The sequence below is a fragment of the Coregonus lavaretus genome, assembly GCF_964263955.1.
Source record: "Coregonus lavaretus genome assembly, chromosome: 23".
NCBI classification, from domain to species: Eukaryota; Metazoa; Chordata; class Actinopteri; order Salmoniformes; family Salmonidae; genus Coregonus; species Coregonus lavaretus.
Window position 1 is genome coordinate 648,934 of NC_140010.1, and position 23,530 is coordinate 672,463.

Below are 23,530 nucleotides of genomic sequence, written 5' to 3' on the forward strand. Positions count from 1 at the left end.
TGTGAAGTGCACCAGTCCCTCCTGCAGCAAAGCACCCCCACAGCATGATGCTGCCACACCTGTGCTTCACGGTTGGGATGGTGTTCTTCGGCTTGCAAGCGTCCCCCTTTTTCCTCCAAACATAATGATGGTCATTATGGCCAAATATTTCTATTTTTGTTTCATCAGACCAGAGGACATTTCTCCAAAAAGTATGATCTTTGTCCCCATGTGCAGTTGCAAACTGTAGTCTGGTTCTTTTATGGTGGTTTTGGAGCAGTGGCTTCTTCCTTGCTGAGCGGCCTTTCAGGTTATGTCGATATAGGACTTGTTTTACTGTGGATATAGATACTTTTGTACCTGTTTCCTCCAGCATCTTCACAGACAGAACGCGTCTCCTTCCTGAGCGGTATGACGGCTGCATGGTCCCATGGTGTTTATACTTGCTTACTATTGTTTGTACAGAAGAACGTGGTACCTTCAGGCGTTTGGAAATTGCTCCCAAGGATGAACCAGAATTGTGAAGGTCTACAATTTTTTTCTGAGGTCTTGGCTGATTTATTTTCATTTCCCCATGATGTCAAGCAAAGAGGCACTGCGTTTGAATGTAGGACTTGAAATACATCCACAGGTACACCTACAATTGACTCAAATGATGTCAATTAGCCTATCAGAAGCTTCTAAAGCCATGACATCATTTTATGGAATTTTCCAAGCTGTTTAAAGGCACAGTCAACTTAGTGTATGCAAACTTCTGACCCACTAGAATTGTGATACAGTGAATTATAAGTGAAATAATCTGTCTGTAAACAATTGTTGGAAAAATTACTTGTCATGCACAAAGTAGATGTCCTAACCAACTTGCCAAACCTATAGTTTGTTAACAAGAAATTTGTGGAGTGGTTGAAAAACGAGTTTTAATGACTCCAACCTAAGTGTATGTAAACTTCCGACTTCAACTGTGCATATTACCTAAATCAATCACCCCAACTACCTCATACCCCAGTACACTGACTCGGTACCAGTACTCCCTGTATATAACTACCTCATACCCCAGTACACTGACTCGGTACCAATACTCCTTGTATATAGCCTGTATATAGCCTCGTTATCTTTATTTTATTGTGTTCATTTTCATACTTTTTAACTGCATTGTTGGGAAAGGGCTCATAAGTAAGCGTTTCACGGTAAAGTCTAAACTTGTATTCAGCGCGTGACAAATACAATTTGATTAGAGAACATCCTCAGGACTGTGATTTAAAAATAGTTTTTACTCTTATTCAAATAAATGAAGCATCCCAGCAGGCTACCTGTTTCACACAACTCTACAGAAACATCTGGAAAACACGAAGACACAAACATGTTTCAAACATTATTCCAGCAAATATAAGCGAGGTTTGAGTTTGCTGCAGTATGCCAGTTATCCTGTAGAGTTCACTGTTGTCTTTCGCCTCAGTGACAGCATGTAGGCCTCTGAGGACAGCAGCTGTCACTGAGGCAGAGTGATCAGCTCATTCCAGAGGTCACAGTCTGATTTAGACAACTAAAGTTAGTAACTATAGTAACCCTTCTAACCAATCTGACTGCTGCTGTGAACCTGTCACCTGTAACAGATAGACTACTCCCGGCGAGTCTGTTCAAGCGGTGCTGTTTCAGCACCATGGACAGCGGCATGCTTTAAATCATGTCTCTTCTCATTGGAACCCATGTAATCTACTGAGAACACTGCGGTTTCCAGGCCTCACCGCCTCGGTATCTAACATACTGCACAGCAGCAGCCTCCATCTGTAGAGCTGTGAGATCAATCTGTGACATCCACCGTCCGAGCTACGCTCCCACTATTACTACTACTACAGCATGCGCATGCGCACTGACAGCACCCAGCCGGGTCCGGAGGAAGAAGCCATATGCCGACGGATGTAATCTTGGCAGAGAATTCCCTCTTCACCCTGGGCATACATGGTGAAACTGTGAGTATTTGGTTTCCCGATGGGTCCTGGTCTGGTCTGGTCGGGAGAAGAGCGGGCTAGGCGGGTTAAAACGGTCCGTCACGGTGGTTGTACAGAGTGGCTTGTGACTGATGTGTGTTGTCGGAGGTGGTAGAGGGCGGTGGATGGATGGAGCTGTGAGCTCCATAGCGGCTGCGGCTTTTTCTGCTCGCTCTTCATCATGGTACTTTCTATTGATGTGAGCTGGGCTAATGATAATCCAACGGCTTCTCTGTGTTCGTCTCGCACAACAGCCTATGCCTTGTAGATATCTATTGGTTTTATTCTGTAATACGAGTTGTGATTGAGTGACATCAGGATTTTTTGTCTGTACGGAATCCCCCCATCCTCTTCCTCCTCCTCTTCCTCCTCCTCCACCCCCATCCAGCTGGTGATGGTGAAGTCAGCCTACCGTTATTCCTCCTATGTCAGTTCTGAATGAACCAACACACCAGTCTTAAAGAGGCTGTTTGATAATGTTACAAATATCCTCCCCCCATCTCCCCTGGTATGGGTCCATTTTATTAGCGGTCATGCAGACACCGCCCACTGGACACATACTGGTTGAATCAACGTTGTTTCAATGTACTTTGTCAACGTATTGTGACGTGGAATCAATGTCAAAAATACATTGGATTTAAAAAGTTATCAACCAGTAGTGTTTTCACCTCATTTCAACCAGCGATGTAAACATTGAAATTAGGGTAAAACTTCAATTTAAATACATTGATGTAACAACTAGATTAAGTCAATCTAATTTCAACATAATCATCAGAACTATGTATAAATTGAAATTGCATTGACATTTTCACATAGAAATGTAAAAAATATTGTTTGAATCAAGGTCATTATTTCAATGTAATGCCATCAACCTAAATAAAGAGGTATTTTGAAATATGCAGTGAGGGAAAAAAGTATTTGATCCCCTGCTGATTTTGTACGTTTACCCACTGACAAAGACATGATCAGTCTATAATTTTAATGGTAGGTTTATTTGAACAGTGAGAGACAGAATAACAACAAAAAAATCCAGAAAAACGCATGTCAAAAATGTTATAAATTGATTTGCATTTTAATGAGGGAAATAAGTATTTGACCCCTCTGCAAAACATGACTTAGTACTTGGTGGCAAAACCCTTGTTGGCAATCACAGAGGTCAGACGTTTCTTGTAGTTGGCCACCAGGTTTGCACACATCTCAGGAGGGATTTTGTTCCACTCCTCTTTGCAGGTCTTCTCCAAGTCATTAAGGTTTCGAGGCTGCCTTTTGGCAACTCGAACCTTCAGCCCCCTCCACAGATCTTCTATGGGATTAAGGTCTGGAGACTGGCTAGGCCACTCCAGGACCTTAATGTGCTTCTTCTTGAGCCACTCCTTTGTTGCCTTGGCCGTGTGTTTTGGGTCATTGTCATGCTGGAATACCCATGCACGACGCATTTTCAATGCCCTGGCTGAGGGAAGGAGGTTCTCACCCAAGATTTGATGGTACATGGCCCCGTCCATCGTCCCTTTGATGCGGTGAAGTTGTCCTGTCCCCTTAGCAGAAAAACACCCCCAAAGCATAATTTTCCACCTCCATGTTTGACGGTGGGGATGGTGTTCTTGGGGCCATAGGCAGCTTTCCTCCTCCTCCAAACACAGCGAGTTGAGTTGACGCCAAAGAGCTCGATTTTGGTCTCATCTGACCACAACACTTTCACCCAGTTCTCCTCTGAATCATTCAGATGTTCATTGGCAACCTTCAGACGGCCCTGTATATGTGCTTTCTTGAGCAGGGGGACCTTGCGGGCGCTGCATGATTTCAGTCCTTCACGGCGTAGTGTGTTACCAATTGTTTTCTTCGTGACTATGGTCCCAGCTGCCTTGAGATCATTGACAAGATCCTCCCGTGTAGTTCTGGGCTGATTCCTCACCGTTCTCATGATCATTGCAACTCCACGAGGTGAGATCTTGCATGTAGCCCCAGGCCGAGGGAGATTGACAGTTATTTTGTGTTTCTTCCATTTGCGAATAATCGCACCAACTGTTGTCACCTTCTCACCAAGCTGCTTGGTGATGGTCTTGTAGCCCATTCCAGCCTTGTGTAGGTCTACAATCTTGTCCCTGACATCCTTGGAGATCTCTTTTGTCTTGGCCATGGTGGAGAGTTTGGAATCTGATTGATTGATTGCTTCTGTGGACAGGTGTCTTTTATACAGGTAACAAGCTGTGATTAGGAGCACTACCTTTAAGAGTGTGCTCCTAATCTCAGCTCGTTACCTGTATAAAAGACACCTGGGAGCCAGAAATCTTTCTGATTGAGAGGGGGTCAAATACTTATTTCCCTCATTAAAATGCAAATCAATTTATAACATTTTTGACATGCGTTTTTCTGGATTTTTTTGTTGTTATTCTGTCTCTCACTGTTCAAATAAACCTACCATTAAAATTATAGACTGATCATTTCTTTGTCAGTTGACAAACGTACAAAATCAGCAGGGGATCAAATACTTTTTTCCCTCACTGTAATGTGAAGCCACAGTCCTACAATTTCTGTCTGAACAGTGACTCCTACTGGTAGATGAGGGGTAATGCACTTCAGTGAGAACACGTCTACCATTCAGATTAGAGCTGGGATGATAAACAAAAACATTTCTACACCGACCACTTATCACAAACATTTTGCTGATATTGTTCATTACAATAAGTAGCCTATACTAGAGAAATATGAAGTTTGAAATGAAATACGGTTTTTAATATGGGTGATTGTTTATGGGACAATAGATGGCTACAACCTTCAAACTAGTAGTAGTTTAAAGGGACACGCTGTGGTGCAGATGGTTTAAAGGGGAAAGCTGTGGTGCAGATTGTTTAAAGGGGAACGCTGTGGTGCAGATTGTTTAAAGGGAAAAGCTGTGGTGCAGATTGTTTAAAGGGGAACGCTGTGGTGCAGATTGTTTAAAGGGACAAGCTGTGGTGCAGATGGTTTAAAGGGGAAAGCTGTGGTGCAGATTGTTTAAAGGGAAAAGCTGTGGTGCAGATTGTTTAAAGGGGAACGCTGTGGTGCAGATTGTTTAAAGGGGAAAGCTGTGGTGCAGATTGTTTAAAGGGAAAAGCTGTGGTACAGATTGTTTAAAGGGGAAAGCTGTGGTGCAGATTGTTTAAAGGGGAACGCTGTGGTGCAGATTGTTTAAAGGGAAAAGCTGTGGTGCAGATTGTTTAAAGGGGAAAGCTGTGGTGCAGATTGTTTAAAGGGGAACGCTGTGGTGCAGATTGTTTAAAGGGGAACGCTGTGGTGCAGATTGTTTAAAGGGAAAAGCTGTGGTGCAGATTGTTTAAAGGGGAACGCTGTTGTGCAGATTGTTTAAAGGGACAAGTTGTGGTGCAGATTGTTTAAAGGGACAAGCTGTGGTGCAGATTGTTTAAAGGGGAAAGCTGTGGTGCAGATTGTTTAAAGGGACAAGCTGTGGTGCAGATTGTTTAAAGGGGAAAGCTGTGGTGCAGATGGTTTAAAGGGGAAAGCTGTGATGCAGATTGTTTAAAGGGACAAGCTGTGGTGCAGATTGTTTAAAGGGGAACGCTGTGGTGCAGATGGTTTAAAGGGGAAAGCTGTGGTGCAGATTGTTTAAAGGGGAACGCTGTGGTGCAGATTGTTTAAAGGGGAAAGCTGTGGTGCAGATGGTTTAAAGGGGAAAGCTGTGGTGCAGATTTTTTAAATGGGAAAGCTGTGGTGCAGATGGTTTAAAGGGGAAAGCTGTGGTGCAGATTGTTTAAAGGGGAAAGCTGTGGTGCAGATTGTTTAAAGGGGAAAGCTGTGGTGCAGATTGTTTAAAGGGGAAAGCTGTTGTGCAGATTGTTTAAAGGGGAAAGCTGTTGTGCAGATTGTTTAAAGGGGAAAGCTGTGGTGCAGATTGTTCTAAATCATTCTATTTATCGTTATCGTTATCGTTCAGGCAATTTATCGCAATATGGATTTTTGTCCACATCACCCAGCTCCAACCCACATCACCCAGCTCCAACCCACATCACCCAGCTCCAACCCACATCACCCAGCTCCAACCCACATCACCCAGCTCCAACCCACATCACCCAGCTCCAACCCACATCACCCAGGTCCAACCCACATCACCCAGCTCCAACCCACATCACCCAGCTCCAACCCACATCACCCAGGTCAAACCCACATCACCCAGCTCCAACCCACATCACCCAGCTCCAACCCACATCACCCAGGTCCAACCCACATCACCCAGGTCCAACCCACATCACCCAGCTCCAACCCACATCACCCAGCTCCAACCCACATCACCCAGCTCCAACCCACATCACCCAGCTCCAACCCACATCACCCAGCTCCAACCCACATCACCCAGCTCCAACCCACATCACCCAGGTCAAACCCACATCACCCAGCTCCAACCCACATCACCCAGCTCCAACCCACATCACCCAGCTCCAACCCACATCACCCAGCTCCAACCCACATCACCCAGCTCCAACCCACATCACCCAGCTCCAACCCACATCACCCAGCTCCAACCCACATCACCCAGCTCCAACCCACATCACCCAGCTCCAACCCACATCACCCAGCTCCAACCCACATCACCCAGGTCCAACCCACATCACCCAGCTCCAACCCACATCACCCAGCTCCAACCCACATCACCCAGGTCAAACCCACATCACCCAGCTCCAACCCACATCACCCAGCTCCAACCCACATCACCCAGGTCCAACCCACATCACCCAGGTCCAACCCACATCACCCAGCTCCAACCCACATCACCCAGCTCCAACCCACATCACCCAGGTCCAACCCACATCACCCAGCTCCAACCCACATCACCCAGCTCCAACCCACATCAACCCAGGTCCAACCCACATCACCCAGCTCCAACCCACATCACCCAGCTCCAACCCACATCACCCAGCTCCAACCCACATCACCCAGCTCCAACCCACATCACCCAGGTCCAACGCACATCACCCAGCTCCAACCCAGATGCCTACCTCTATGTACCTTGCTTAGCTTTGGAAGCAATCTGTGTTCGAGTCAGCTGAGCTATCATGTCAACTAATTTAGACATGGATTGTCTGTTGGCTAGGGATACTCCCACACAGTGCTTTTAACAAAGTGTTTTCAACTTCCAAATTTGACATACTTGATTACATTGTGGATGTTCATTTATACAGTAATTATTATTCAACATGTCGTCACCTGGGATTGGAACTGAAAACAACCTCTTGGTTCACAGCATTCAGATGTTCCTGCTACACCACCATGTCTGTCAGACTATACTCTCATCATTGATTTGATCAACTTATTTCAACAATTGAAGGGCTTTCTGTATAGCTGTCTAATGTTGGTGGGGCATGTTAACCTGTTTTAATGATCAATAAAATATTTTCTTGAGTGTACTTTTAACAGAGCTGAGACTGACTTCAAAGTGCATTCATCCTATTGCTTACACCTATCAAGTTGTTTCAGATCTTAGGGAGGAGGGGTTAGGGTTTCTTCTGGACAGGGTTCTAAGCACATGTCCTAGAGATATCCTTTATTGGGACAGTGGTTAGAGTGTTTGTTGTTGGGGTTGGTGGCCCGGGTTAAAGACCTGCTAGAGAATCAGCCTACTCTCACATTCTTAGCAATATATCTGATCTAATTCAAATATGTTTATCATTGAAAGATGGGAATCGGTAGAATTCTAGATATCTGAGTATCTCCAAGATAACTGTTGTCTTCTTGTTATCCATATGTAGAACAAACATTCAGTGCCTTCGGAAAGTATTCAGACCCTTTTACTTTTTCCACATTTTGTTACGTTACAGCCTTATTCTAAAATGGATTAAATCGTTTTTTACCCTCATCAATCTACACACAATACCCCATAATGACCCAATACCCCATAATGACCCAATACCCCATAATGACCCAATACCCCATAATGACCCAATACCCCATAATGACCCAACACCCCATAATGACCCAATACCCCATAATGACCCAATACCCCATAATGACCCAATACCCCATAATGACCCAATACCCCATAATGACCCAATACCCCATAATGACCCAACACCCCATAATGACCCAATACCCCATAATGACCCAATACCCCATAATGACCCAATACCCCATAATGACCCAATACCCCATAATGACCCAATACCCCATAATGACCCAATACCCCATAATGACCCAAACCCCATAATGACCCAATACCCCATAATGACCCAATGCCCCATATTGACCCAATACCCCATAATGACCCAATGCCCCATAATGACCCAATGCCCCATATTGACCCAATACCCCATAATGACCCAATACCCCATAATGACCCAATACCCCATAATGACCCAATACCCCATAATGACCCAATACCCCATAATGACCCAATACCCCATAATGACCCAATACCCCATAATGACCCAATACCCCATAATGACCCAATACCCCATAATGACCCAATACCCCATAATGACACAATACCCCATAATGACCCAATACCCCATAATGACCCAATACCCCATAATGACCCAATACCCCATATTGACCCAATACCCCATAATGACCCAATACCCCATAATGACACAATACCCCATAATGACCCAATACCCCATAATGACCCAATACCCCATAATGACCCAATACCCCATAATGACCCAATACCCCATAATGACCCAATACCCCATAATGACACAATACCCCATATTGACCCAATACCCCATAATGACCCAATACCCCATAATGACAAAGCAAAAACTGGTTTTTAGAAATTTTAGCAAATGCATTAGAAACAAAGAACGGAAGTATTCAGACCCTTTACTCAGTACTTTGTTGAAGCACCTTTGGCAGCGTTTACAGCCTCGAGTCTTCTTGGGTATGACGCTACAAGCTTGGCACACCTCTATTTGGGGAGTTTCTCCCATTTTTCTCTGCAGATCCTCTCAAACTCTGTCAGGTTGGATGGGGAGCGTCGCTGCACAGCTATTTTCAGGTCTCTCCAGAGATGTTAGATCGGGTTCAAGTCCAGCCTCTGGCTGGGCCACTCAAGGACATTCAGAGACTTGATACGAAGCCAACCCTGCGTTGTCTTGGCTGTGTGCTTAGGGTCGTTGTCCTGTTGGAAGGTGAACCTTCGCCCCAGTCTGAGGTCCTGAGCGCTCTGGAGCAGGTTTTCATAAAGGATCTCTCTGTACTTTGCGCCGTTCATCTTTGCCTTGATCCTGACTAGTCTCCCAGTCCCTGACGCTGCAAAAAACATCTCCACAGCATGATGCTGCCACCACCATGCTTCACCGTAGGGATGGTGCCAGGTTTCCTCCAGACGTAACGCTTGGCATTCTGGCCAAAGAGTACAATCTTGGTTTCATCAGACCAGAGAATCTTGTTTCTCATGGTCTGAGAGTCTTTAGCAAGCTCCAAGCCTTTTACTGAGGAGTGGCTTCCGTCTGGCTACTCTACCATAAAGGCCTGATTGGAGGAGTGCTGCAGAGATGGTTGTCCTTCTTGAAGTTTCTTCCATCTCCACAGAGAAACTCTAGAGCTCTGTCAGAGTGACCATCGGGTTCTTGGTCACCTCCCTGACCAAGGCCCTTCTCCCCCGATTGCTCAGTTTGGCCGGGCGGCCAGCTCTTCTTCCATTTAAGAATGATGGAGGCCACTGTGTTCTTGGGGACCTTCAATGCGGCAGACATTTTTTGGTACCCTTCCCCAGATCTGTGCCTCGACACAATCCTGTCTCGGAGCTCTACGGACAATTCCTTCGACCTCGTGGCTTGGTTTTTGCTCTGACATGCACTGTCAACTGTGGGACCTTATATAGACAGGTGTGTGCCTTGCCAAATCTTGAATTTCCCACAGGTGGACTCCAATCAAGTTGTAGCAACATCTCAAGGATGATCAATGGAAAAAGGATGCACCTAAGCTAAATTTCGAGTCTCATAGCAAAGGGTCTGAATACATATGTAAATAATGTATCTGTTTTTAATTTTTAATACATTTGCAAAAATAAAAAAATGTTTTCACTTTGTCATTATGGGGTATTGTGTGTAGATTGATGAGGATTTGTATTTATTTAATCCATTTTAGAATAAGGCTGTAACGTAACAAAATGTGGAAAAAGTGAAGGGGTCTGAATACTTTCTGAAGGTGGTGGTGGTGCTTCTGATAGAAACATACTCAGATCATGGTGGCCATTTTCTCAGAGATTTAAAGTAACATGTCTGTATTTTCTCACGTGTCATTTAAGCAATGATGATGCCAGTTATACCAAATCAATACACAACACAGAGTCTCCAAGTTGTAATGTGGAAAAACAGACACAGCAACAGAACCAGTTGGGACCAGTGTTTGGGGTAATAATTACTTACAGTAATAGATTACCTTTATGAGGAACGGAGTAATATAATGAGTTACTGTCTTCAAATATTGTAATATTACAGTTACTTGTTCAACTAACCTGTATATTACTTTCAGAAGCACATCTCTTCCAGCGTGTTATATTCAGCGCCTTCAGAAAGGATTCACACCCCTTGACTTTTTCCTCATTCTATTGCGTTAAAGCCTGAATTTAAAATGAGTGAAATTGAGATTTTGTGTCACTGTTCTACACACAATACCCCATAATGTCAAAGTGGAATTATGTTTTTCTAAATGTTTACAAATTAATACAAAATGAAAAGCTGAAATGTCTTGAGTCAACACTGCAAAAAATGTGGCACAGCAATATGTAATGTTTGGGGCAAATCCAATACAACAGCACGTCACTGAGTACCACTCTCCATATTTTCAAGCATGGTAGTGGCTGCATCGTGTTATGGGTATGCTTGATAAGGACAGGAGTTTTTCAGGATAAAAAAGAAACAATGGAGCTAAGCACAGATTCCCAGAGGAAATCCTGGTTCAGTCTGCTTTCCACCAGACACTGGAAGATGAGTTCACATTTCAGCAGGACATTAACCTAAAACACAAGGCTTACCAAGAAGACAGTGAATGTTCCTGAGTGGCCGAGTTACAGTTTTGACTTAAATCTACGGCAAGACCTGAAAATGGTTGTCTAGCAATGATCAACAACCAATTTGACAGAGCTTGAAGAATTTTGAAAAGAATAATGGGCAAATGTTTCACAATCCAGGTGGGGAAACCTCTTAAAGACTCACAGCTGTAATCGCTGCCAAAGGTGCTTCTACAAAGTATTGACTTAGGGGTATGAATACTTATGTAAATGAGATATTTCTGTATTTTATTTTCAATACATTTGCTAACATTTCTAAAAACATGTTTTCACTTTGTCATTATGGGGTATTGTGTGTAGATGGGTAAAAATAATCTATTTAATCCATTTTTAATTCAGGCTGGAACAAAATGTGGAATAATTCAAGCGGTATGAATACTTTCTGAAGGCACTGTATATTTTTTACAGTCTTATGCTAACGGAATTCATGCTGTAGGCTAACTCGTTTCCAATAGGCTATCGTAAAGCCTAAAATCAAAGAAAGATGGCAGCTGTCTTACCCTGCTTAACCTTTTCTTTGTGGAAATGCTCCCATTGTTTTGAGTTAATTGAGGAGAAAGAGAACAACATTTTAGTCAAATGCAAACTCTGCAGCATTGATCTCTTGGTCTAGAAATACCACATCAAACCGGAAGAAGCATCTGGAGGTCATGCACAAAGGCAGCATTGCTCTATTGGTCCAGAAACACCACATCAAACCTGAAAAAACATCTGGAGGTCAAAGACACAAAGCACTCTAGCAGGTCTTTAACCCGGCGAGTAGGCTGATTCTCTAGCAGGTCTTTAACCCGGGCCACCAACCCCAACAACAAACACTCTAACCACTGTCCCAATAAAGGATATCTCTAGGACATGTGCTTAGAACCCTGTCCAGAAGAAACCCTAACCCCTCCTCCCTAAGATCTGAAACGACTTGATAGGTGTAAGCAATAGGATGAATGCACTTTGAAGTCAGTCTCAGCTCTGTTAAAAGTACACTCAAGAAAATATTTTATTGATCATTAAAACAGGTTAACATGCCCCACCAACATTAGACATCTATACAGAAAGCCCTTCAATTGTTGAAATAAGTTGATCAAATCAATGATGAGAATAGTTTGATACCTGAAATGGACATCGGAGTACCGTGAACCAAGAGGTTGGGAGTTCAAATCCCAGGTGAGGACATGTTGAATAATAATGAATGTATAAATGAACATTCATAATGTAAATACACTATGTTAAAAGCACTGTGTGTGAGTATCCCTAACCTTGCCAACAGACAAAGAGCTATGAATGAATCAGTGGTTCCCCAATAAGGGCCTTGATTGGCTCGGTAATGTGATGTGTAATGATTTTTTCTTTGGACACAAATGTTCTTGCAACATTCTCATGAAACATGTCTAGAAAATTAATATATTAGGTTCTGAGAACATTCTAACTACGTTCTGGATAAGTTCTACTTGATATTAAGGAAATGGTCTCTTGAAAACATCACGTGAACATTCATCTGAAAACTTTAGTTAATGAGACTCTTAAGGGAAAGTTCTCTAAAGTTGTGGGAATGTTTGTTGTTAGCTGGGGTTGGGTTTATGTAGGCTACATTGACATCTGATTTTGCCAAAGGACAACGCAATTTCAACGTGAAGCTAGGTATACTATCATTCATCCATGGTTGATTGGATCTTTGGAAGGTTATAAGTAGCCCTATAAATAGAACGCCAAAGTCATGATATTAATAACACACTTTTACCTTTGGATATTGTCTTTTATATATGTTATTAATAATACATACACACATACATACAGTGGGGAGAACAAGTATTTGATACACTGCTGATTTTGCAGGTTTTCCTATTACAAAGCATGTAGAGGTCTGTAATTTTTATCATAGGTACACTTCCACTGTGAGAGACGGAATCTAAAACAAAAATCCAGAAAATCACATTGTATGATTTTTAAGTTATTAATTTGCATTTTATTGCATGACATAAGTATTTGAATCATTCAAATGTTCATTGGCAAACGTCAGACGGGCCTGTATATGTGCTTTCTTGAGCAGGGGGACCTTGCGGGCGCTGCAGGATTTCAGTCCTTCACGGCGTAGTGTGTTACCAATTGTTTTCTTGGTGACTGAGCCAATCAGTTGTGTTGTGACAAGGTAGGGGGGGTATACAGAAGATAGCCCTATTTGGTAAAAGACCAAGTCCATATTATGGCAAGAACAGCTCAAATAAGCAAAGAGAAACGACAGTCCGTCATTACTTTAAGACATGGTCAGTCAATACGGAACATTTAAAGAACTTTGAAAGTTTCTTTAAGTGCAGTCGCAAAAACCATCAAGCGCTATGATGAAACTGGCTCTCATGAGGACCGCCACAGGAATGGAAGACCCAGAGTTACCTCTGCTGCAGAGGATAAGTTCATTAGACTTACCAGCCTCAGAAATTGCAGCCCAAATAAATGCTTCAGAGTTCAAGTAACAGACACATCTCAACATCAACTGTTCAGAGGAGACTGTGTGAATCAGGCCTTCATGGTCGAATTGCTGCAAAGAAACCACTACTAAAGGACACCAATAAGAAGAAGACACCTGCTTGGGCCAAGAAACACGACCAATGGACATTAGACCGGTGGAAATGTGTACTTTGGTCTGGAGTCCAAATTGGAGATTTTTGGTTCCACCCACAGTGTCTTTGTGAGACATGGTGTGGGTGAACGGATGATCTCCTATTGTGTAGTTCCCACCGTAAAGCATGGAGGAGGAGGTGTTATGGTGTGGGGGTGCTTTGCTGGTGACACTGTCTATTATTTATTTAGAATTCAAGGTACACTTAACCAGCATGGCTACCACAGCATTCTGCAGCGATACACCATCCCATCTGGTTTGGGCTTAGTGGGACTATCATTTGTTTTTCAACAGGACAATGACCCAACACACCTCCAGGCTGTGTAAGGGCTATTTTACCAAGAAGGAGAGTGATGGAGTGCTGCATCAGATGACCTGGCCTCCACAATCCCCCGACCTCAACCAAATTGAGATGTTTTGGGATAAGTCGGACGGCAAAGTGAAGGAAAAGCAGCCAACAAGTGCTCAGCATATGTGGGAACTTCTTCAAGACTGTTGGAAAAGCATTCCAGGTGAAGCTGGTTGAGGGAATGCCAAGAGTGTGCAAAACTGTCATCAAGGCAAAGGGTGGCTACTTTGAAGAATCTCAAATATATAATATATTTTGATTTGTTTTAACAATTTTTTGGTTACTACATGATTACATATGTGTTATTTCATAGTTTTGATGTCTTCAGTATTATTCTACAATATAGAAAATAGTAAAAAATTAAGAAAAACCCTTGAATGAGTAGGTGTGTCCAAACTTTTGACTGGTACTGTATCTGAGGAAGGGTATAAAACCATTTCTAAAGTGTTGAAAGTTTCCAAGAGCCCAGTGGTCTTCATCATTGGGAAATAATATGGAACTACCCAGACTCTGCCTAGAGCTGGCCGTCCGACCAAACTGATCAACCGGGCAAGAAGGACCTTGGTCAGGGAGGTGACCAAGAACCCAATGACCAATGACCACTCTGACAGAGCTACAGCGCTACACCAATCTGGGCTTCATGGGAGAGAGGCCAGACGGAAGCCACTCGTGAGAAAAAGGCACATGACAGCACGCCTGGAGTTTGCAAAAAGGCATATGAAAGACTCAAAATATGGTGTTTTGATGAGACAAAAATGTAACTCTTTGGCCTGAATGTAAAGCGCTATGTCTGGAGAAAACCAGGCACAGCTCATCACCCGTCTAACACCATCCCTACTGTGAAGCATGGTGGTGGCAGCATCATGCTATGGGGATGCTTTCAGCAGCAGGGACTGGCAGACTGGTAAGGGGATGCTTTCAGCAGCAGGGACTGGTAGACTGGTAAGGGGATGCTTTCAGCAGCAGGGACTGGGAGACTGGTAAGGATAGAGGGAACAATGAATGGAGACAAATACAGACAAATCCTTGATGAGAACCTGCTTCAGAGTGCAAACGAACTTAGACTGGGGTGAAGATTTACGTTTCAACAGGACAATGACCCCAAGCATACAGCCAAAGCAATGCTGGAATGGCTTCAGAACAAGAATGTAAAAGTCCTTGAGTGACACAGCCAAAGCCCTGGCTTGAATCCCATTGAAAATATGTGGAAAGACTTGAAGATTGCTGTTCACTGCCGCTTCCCATCTAACTTAACAGAGGTTGAGAAAACCTACAAGGGAGAATGGGAAAAAATCCCCAAATCCAGATGTGCAAAGCTGATACAGACATACCCAAGACTACTCAAATCTGTAATCGCTGCCAAAGGTATTGACTCAGGGGTGTGGATACTTATGTAAATCAAATATTTCTTTATTTCCTTTTCAGTAAATTTGCCAACATTTCTGAAAACATTTTTTCACTTTGTCATAATGAGGTATTGTGTGTAGATGGGTGGTATTTGGTATATTTGGTATGTCCGGTACCATTTGTTTCAGCAGCTGTGTTGACTAGTGTCACAGTACCGTTCTTCAGAGCAAAACAGAGATGATATGTTACTACGACTAGGCTGTCATACTGCTGTAGCCTGTAGGCATACTGTTACAGTCTAAAGACAATGGGATCTAATCCTCTCTGTATCTCTGTCCCTCCAACCAATGGGATCTAATCCTCTCTGTCTCTTTGTCCCTCCAACCAATGGGATCTAACCCTGTGTCTCTGTCCCTCCAACCAATGGGATCTAACCCTGTGTCTCTGTCTCTCCAACCAATTTGATCTAACCCTGTGTGTCCCTCCAGCCAATGGGATCTAACCCTCTTTGTCTCTTTGTCCGTCCAGCCCATGGGATCAGAGCATATGGAGATGCGAAAGCGGCAGATGTCGGTGCAGCAGGAGTCGATGGCGGGAGGCACGGCACTGACCCAGCAGGACCCTAACCAGAGCCAGAACCAGGGGAACCAGAGCCAGGTGAACCAGAGCCAGGTGAACCAGAACCAGGTGAACCAGAGCCAGGTGAACCAGAACCAGGGGAACCAGAGCCAGGTGAACCAGAGAGGGAACAACGCCTGTTGCTTCTGCTGGTGCTGCTGCTGCAGCTGTTCCTGGTACGAACAGTATGGATTCATCCCAAATGGCATCCTATTCCCTATATAGTGCACTACTTTTGATCAAAACCCTATGGGAAATAGGGTGCCATTTGGGAAGCACACTCTGTCATGCACTTCTAGTAGTGTATCACACACCCAGCATGGCTCCACACTGCACCCTTCATCTACACAGCACCCTACATCTACACAGAACATCACCCATTCTACACAGCACCCTACAGTACATCACCCTTCATCTACACAGCACCCTACAGTACATCACCCTACATCTACACAGCACCCTACAGTACATCACCCTTCATCTACACAGCACCCTACAGTACATCACCCTACATCTACACAGCACCCTACAATACATCACCCTTCATCTACACAGCACCCAACAGTACATCACCCTACATCTACACAGCACCCTACAGTACATCACCCTACATCTACACAGCACCCAACAGTACATCACCCTACATCTACACAGCACCCCATATCTACACAGCACCCTACAGTACATCACCCTTCATCTACACAGCACCCAACAGTACATCACCCTACATCTACACAGCAACCTACATCTACACAGCACCCTATATATATACAGCACCCTACAGTACATCACCCTACATCTACACAGCACCCTAAATCTACACAGCACCCTACAGTACATCACCCTACATCTACACAGCACCCTATATATATACAGCACCCTACAATACATCACCCTTCATCTACACATCATCCTATAGTACATCAACCTTCATCTACACAGAACCTTACAGTACATAACCCTACATCTACACAGAACCTTACAGTACATCACCCTACATCTACACAGCACCCTTCATCTACACAGCACCCTACATCTACACAGCACCCTACAATACATCACCCTTCATCTACACAGTACCACACATCTACAAAGCACCCTTATTTTACACAGCACCCTACAGTACATCACCCTACATCTACACAGCACCCTACATCTACACAGAACATCACCATTCTACACAGCACCCTACAGTACATCACCCTTCATCTACACAGCACCCTACAGTACATCACCCTACATCTACACAGCACCCTACATCTACACAGCACCCTACAGTACATCACCATTCATCTACACAGCACCCTACATCTACACAGCACCCTACAGTACATCACCCTTCATCTACACAGCACCCTACATCAACACAGCACCCTACAGTACATCACCCTTCATCTACACAGCAACCTACAGTACATCACCCTTCATCTACACAGCACCCTACATCTATACAGCACCCTACAGTACATCACCCTACATCTACACAGCACCCTACATCTACACAGCACCCTACAGTATATCACCCTACATCTACACAGCACCCTATATATATACAGCACCCTACAATACATCACCCTTCATCTACACATCATCCTATAGTACATCAACCTTCATCTACACAGAACCTTACAGTACATCACCCTACATCTACACAGAACCTTACAGTACATCACCCTTCATCTACACAGCACCCTACATCTACACAGCACCCTACAATACATCACCCTTCATCTACACAGTACCACACATCTACACAGCACCCTTATTTTACACAGCACCCTACAGTACATCACCCTACATCTACACAGCACCCAACATCTACACAGAACATCACCATTCTACACAGCACCCTACAGTACATCACCCTTCATCTACACAGCACCCTACAGTACATCACCCTACATCTACACAGCACCCTACATCTACACAGCACCCTACAGTACATCACCATTCATCTACACAGCACCCTACATCTACACAGCACCCTACAATACATCACCCTTCATCTACACAGCACCCTACATCTACACAGCACCCTACAGTACATCACCCTTCATCTACACAGCACCCTACAGTACATAATAATAAATAATAATAATATGCCATTTAGCAGACGCTTTTATCCAAAGCGACTTACAGTCATGCGTGCATACATTTTTGTGTATGGGTGGTCCCGGGGATCGAACCCACTACCTTGGCGTTACAAGCGCCGTGCTCTACCAACTGAGCTACAGAGGACCACAACTGAGCTACATCACCCTTCATCTACACAGCACCCTACATATACACAGCACCCTACATCTACACAGCACCCTACATCTACACAGAACATCACCATTCTACACAGCACCCTACAGTACATCACCCATCGTCTACACAGCACCCTACAGTACATCACCCATCATCTACACAGCACCCAACAGCACCCAACAGTACATTACCCTACATCTACACAGCAACCTACATCTACACAGCACCCCACATCTATACAGCACCCTACAGTAAATCACCTTTCATCGAAACAGCACCCTACAGTACATCACCCTACATCTACACAGCACCCTACATCTACACAGCACCCTACAGTAAATCACCTTTCATCGAAACAGTACCCTACAGTACATCACAATACATATACACAGCACCCTACATCTACACAGCACCCTACAGTAAATCACCTTTCATCGAAACAGCACCATACAGTACATCACCCTTCATCTACACAGCACCCTACAGTACATCACCCTTCATCTACACAGCACCCTACATCTACACAGCACCCTACAGTACATCACCCTTCATCTACACAGCACCCTACATCTACACAGCACCCTACAGTACATCACCCTTCATCTACACAGCACCCTACATCTACACAGCACCCTACAGTACATCACCCTTCATCTACCCAGCACCCTTCATCTACACAGCACCCTACATTACATCACACTTCATCTACACAGCACCCTACAGTACATCACCCTTTATCTACAAAGCACCCTAGAGTAAATCATCCTTCATCCACACAGCACCCTACATCTACAGAGCACCCTACATCTACACAGCAGCCTTCATCCACACAGCACCCTACATCTACACAGCAGCGTTCATCTACACAGCACCCTAAATCTACACAGCACCCTACATCTACACAGCAGCCTTCATCCACACAGCACCCTACATCTACACAGCAGCGTTCATCTACACAGCACCCTACATCTACACAGCACCCTACATCTACACAGCAGCCTTCATTCACACAGCACCCTACATCTACACAGCAGCCTTCATCCACACAGCACCCTACATCTACACAGCAGCGTTCATCTACACAGCACCCTTCATCTACACAGCAGCCTTCATCCACACAGCAACCTACAGTACATCACCTTTCATCTACACAGCACCCTACAGTAAATCATCCTTCATATACACAGCACCCTACAGTACATCACCCTTCATCTACACAGCACCCTTCATCTACACAGCACCCTACATTACATCACCCTTCATCTACACAGCACCCTACATGACATCACCCTTCATCTACACAGCACCCTTCATCTACACAGCACCCTACAGTAAATCATCCTTCATTTACACAGCACCCTTCATCTACACAGCACTCTACATCTACACAGCAGCCTTCATCCACACAGCACCCTACATCTACACAGCACCCTACATCTACACAGCAGCCTTCATCCACACAGCACCCTACATCTACACAGCACCCTACATCTACACAGCAGCTTTCATCTACACAGCACCCTACATCTAGACAGCAGCCTTCATCCACACAGCACCCTACATCTACACAGCAGCGTTCATCTACACAGCAGCCTTCATCCACATAGCACCCTACATCTACACAGCACCCTACATCTACACAGCAGCCTTCATCTACACAGCACCCTACAGTAAATCATCCTTCATTTACACAGCACCCTTCATCTACACAGCAGCCTTCATCCACACAGCACCCTACATCTACACAGCACCCTACATCTACACAGCAGCCTTCATTCACACAGCACCCTACAGTAAATCATCCTTCATCCACACAGCACCCTACATCTACACATCACCCTTCATCTACACAGCAACCTACAGTACATCACCCTTCATCTACACAGCACCCTACAGTAAATCATCCTTAATTTACACAGCACCCTTCATCTACACAGCACTCTACATCTACACAGCAGCCTTCATCCACACAGCACCCTACATCTACACAGCACCCTACATCTACACAGCAGCCTTCATCCACACAGCACCCTACATCTACACAGCACCCTACATCTACACAGCAGCTTTCATCTACACAGCACCCTACATCTAGACAGCAGCCTTCATCCACACAGCACCCTACATCTACACAGCAGCGTTCATCTACACAGCAGCCTTCATCCACACAGCACCCTACATCTACACAGCAGCGTTCATCCACACAGCACCCTTCATCTACACAGCAGCCTTCATCCACACAGCACCCTTCATCTACACAGCACCCTACATCTACACAGCAGCCTTCATCTACACAGCACCCTACAGTAAATCATCCTTCATCCACACAGCACCCTACATCTACACAGCACCCTACATCTACACAGCAGCCTTCAACCACACAGCACCCTACATCTACACAGCAGCCTTCATCTACACAGCACCCTACAGTAAACCATCTTTCATTTACACAGCACCCTACATCTACACAGCACCCTACATCTACACAGCAGCCTTAATCCACACAGCACCCTACATCTACACAGCACCCTACAGTACATCACCCTTCATCTACACAGCACCCTACAGTAAATAATCCTTCATTTACACAGCACCCTTCATCTACACAGCACCCTACATCTACACAGCACCCTACATTACATCACCCTTCATTTACACAGCACCCTACATCTACACAGCAGCGTTCATCTACACAGCAGCCTTCATCCACACAGCAGCCTTCATCCACACAGCACCCTACATCTACACAGTTGACTTGATGTGCTGATTATAGAGGTTGACAGGGCCAGTGAAGAGATCTGTAACCTCCTGACTGGTGCACCATTATATCTTCACTGCTAGATCTAGATCTGGTCTGATCTCTGTCCTGTTGCTCGCCTGTCTCCTGTAGGAACGAGGAGCGTGAGGAGAGGAACCGGCGGGCGTCCTACGACCTCAAGGCTGAGGGAACGGCCGACTGCGAGGACAGGTTAGCCACTGCAGCATCCCTGTGTAGCCCAGCACATTGGATAACTGATCAAGGGCTTAATGGTTAGCTGCATTAGCACATTGGATAACTGATCAAGGGCTTAATGGTTAGCTGCATTAGCACATTGGATAACTGATCAAGGGCTTAATGGTTAGCTGCATTAGCACATTGGATAACTGATCAAGGGCTTAATGGTTAGCTGCATTAGCACATTGGATAATTGATCAAGGGCTAAATGGTTAGCTGCATTAGCACATTGGATAACTGATCAAGGGCTTAATGGTTAGCTGCATTAGCACATTGGATAACTGATCAAGGGCTTAATGGTTAGCTGCATTAGCACATTGGATAACTGATCAAGGGCTTAATGGTTAGCTGCATTAGCACATTGGATAACTGATCAAGGGCTTAATGGTTAGCTGCATTAGCACATTGGATAACTGATCAAGGGCTTAATGGTTAGCTGCATTAGCACATTGGATAACTGATCAAGGGCTTAATGGTTAGCTGCATTAGCACATTGGATAACTGATCAAGGGCTTAATGGTTAGCTGCATTAGCACATTGGATAACTGATCAAGGGCTTAATGGTTAGCTGCATTAGCACATTGGATAACTAATCAAGGGCTTAATGGTTAGCTGCATTAGCACATTGGATAACTGATCAAGGGCTTAATGGTTAAAATCATTAGCACATTGGATAACTGATCAAGGGCTTAATGGTTAGCTGCATTAGCACATTGGATAACTGATCAAGGGCTTAATGGTTAGCTGCATTAGCACATTGGATAACTGATCAAGGGCTTAATGGTTAGCTGCATTAGCACATTGGATAACTGATCAAGGGCTTAATGGTTAGCTGCATTAGCACATTGGATAACTGATCAAGGGCTTAATGGTTAGCTCTGTGTTAGTGTCATAGCTGGCGTTGGTGAAACAGTGTCAGCCCCTGGACGTCCAGTGTGTTAGTGTCATAGCTGTCAGCCCCTGTCTTGTGCCTGCTGTTGTTCTCTGATTGGTGTGTTCTCTGCAGGCCCCCGCCCACTCTGGAGGAGGTCCGTTCCTGGGCCCAGTCGTTTGACCGGCTGATGTCGTGCGCTGCGGGCCGAGTGGCGTTTAGGCTGTTCCTGTGTACGGAGTTTAGTGAGGAGAACATGTTGTTCTGGCTAGCTTGTGAGGAGTTCACCAAGGAAACCAACAAGACCTCCATTGAGGAGAAGGCACGGGTCATCTACGAGGATTACATCTCCATCCTCTCACCCAAAGAGGTGAGTAAGACTTCTCCTCCTCCTTCTTCATGTGTTATTATATGTATCTACCTCAACTAGCCGGTGCCCCCGCACATTGACTCTGCAACGGTACCCCCCTGTATATATAGCCTCCCTACTGTTATTTTATTTTACTTCTGCTCTTTTTTTTCTCAACACTTTTTTTGTTGTTGTTTTATTTTTACTTTTTTTGTTAAAAATAAATGCACTGTTGGTTAAGGGCTGTAAGTAAGCATTTCACTGTGATGTCTGCACCTGTTGTATTCGGCGCATGTGACCAATAAAATTTGATTTGATTTGATGTATCTAGTCTTAACTCTCCTTGCTGTGTTTCCCCCCAGGTGAGCCTGGACTCACGTGTTCGGGAGGTGATCAATAAGAATATGTTGGAGCCGTCGTCCCAGACCTTCGTTGATGCTCAGGTGCAGATCTACACGCTGATGCAAAGAGACTCCTACCCCCGATACATGAACTCCCCTGCCTACATGAACTTGCTCAACTCCCTCTCAGAGCAGGCCCCCGAGTCCTAACTCAGCACTCTCAGAGCAGGCCCCCCCGAGTCCTAACTCAGCACTCTCAGAGCAGCCCCCCCCCCCCCCCCCCAAGTCCTAACTCAGCACTCTCAGAGCAGGCCCCCCCGAGTCCTAACTCAACACTCTCAGAGCAGCCCCCCCCACCCCCCCCCCCGAGTCCTAACTCAACACTCTCAGAGTAGGTCTCAGAGTCCTAACTCAACACTGTGTACTAGAGTCAAAGGTCACAACAAACCTGGGATCGTCTCTCTTTTCCTATTTTCAGTGTATAGAAGGGGTGGCCAACCTTCCTTCTGGAGCGCTATTAGGTGTGCAGGCTTTTTCTCCAGCCCTACTCTAACACAGCCTGCACACCCAGTAGCTCTCCAGGAGTGTAGAGGATATGAAGCGGGCCTCTGACCTGACCTAGCCCTGCCCCCAGGACCTGGCTCCGCCCCTCAGAGACCTCAGCGCTACAGAGATGTCACCTGACTAAAGACACTCAGGGTTCTACTCCACCTAGGGCTCTACTCCACCTAGGGCTCTACTCCACCTAGGGCTCTACTCCACCTAGGGCTCTACTCCACCTAGGGTTCTACTCCACCTAGGGTTCTACTCCACCTAGGGTTCTACTCCACC

The 23,530-nt window shown here is 44.9% G+C and overlaps 1 protein-coding gene across 1 annotated transcript; it reads left to right on the top strand.

Moving 5' to 3' along the window:
• Positions 1–1,886: 1,886 nt before the first annotated feature.
• On the top strand, positions 1,887–22,909 carry rgs20 (regulator of G protein signaling 20; the record flags this gene model as incomplete). Its single annotated transcript, XM_084139866.1, has 6 exons — positions 1,887–1,949; positions 15,804–15,932; positions 16,017–16,069; positions 21,034–21,111; positions 22,145–22,379; positions 22,721–22,909. 6 exons carry the CDS (start codon positions 1,887–1,889, stop codon positions 22,907–22,909), a joined length of 747 nt encoding a protein of 248 aa, XP_083995992.1.
• Between the last annotated feature and the right edge of the window lie 621 nt (positions 22,910–23,530).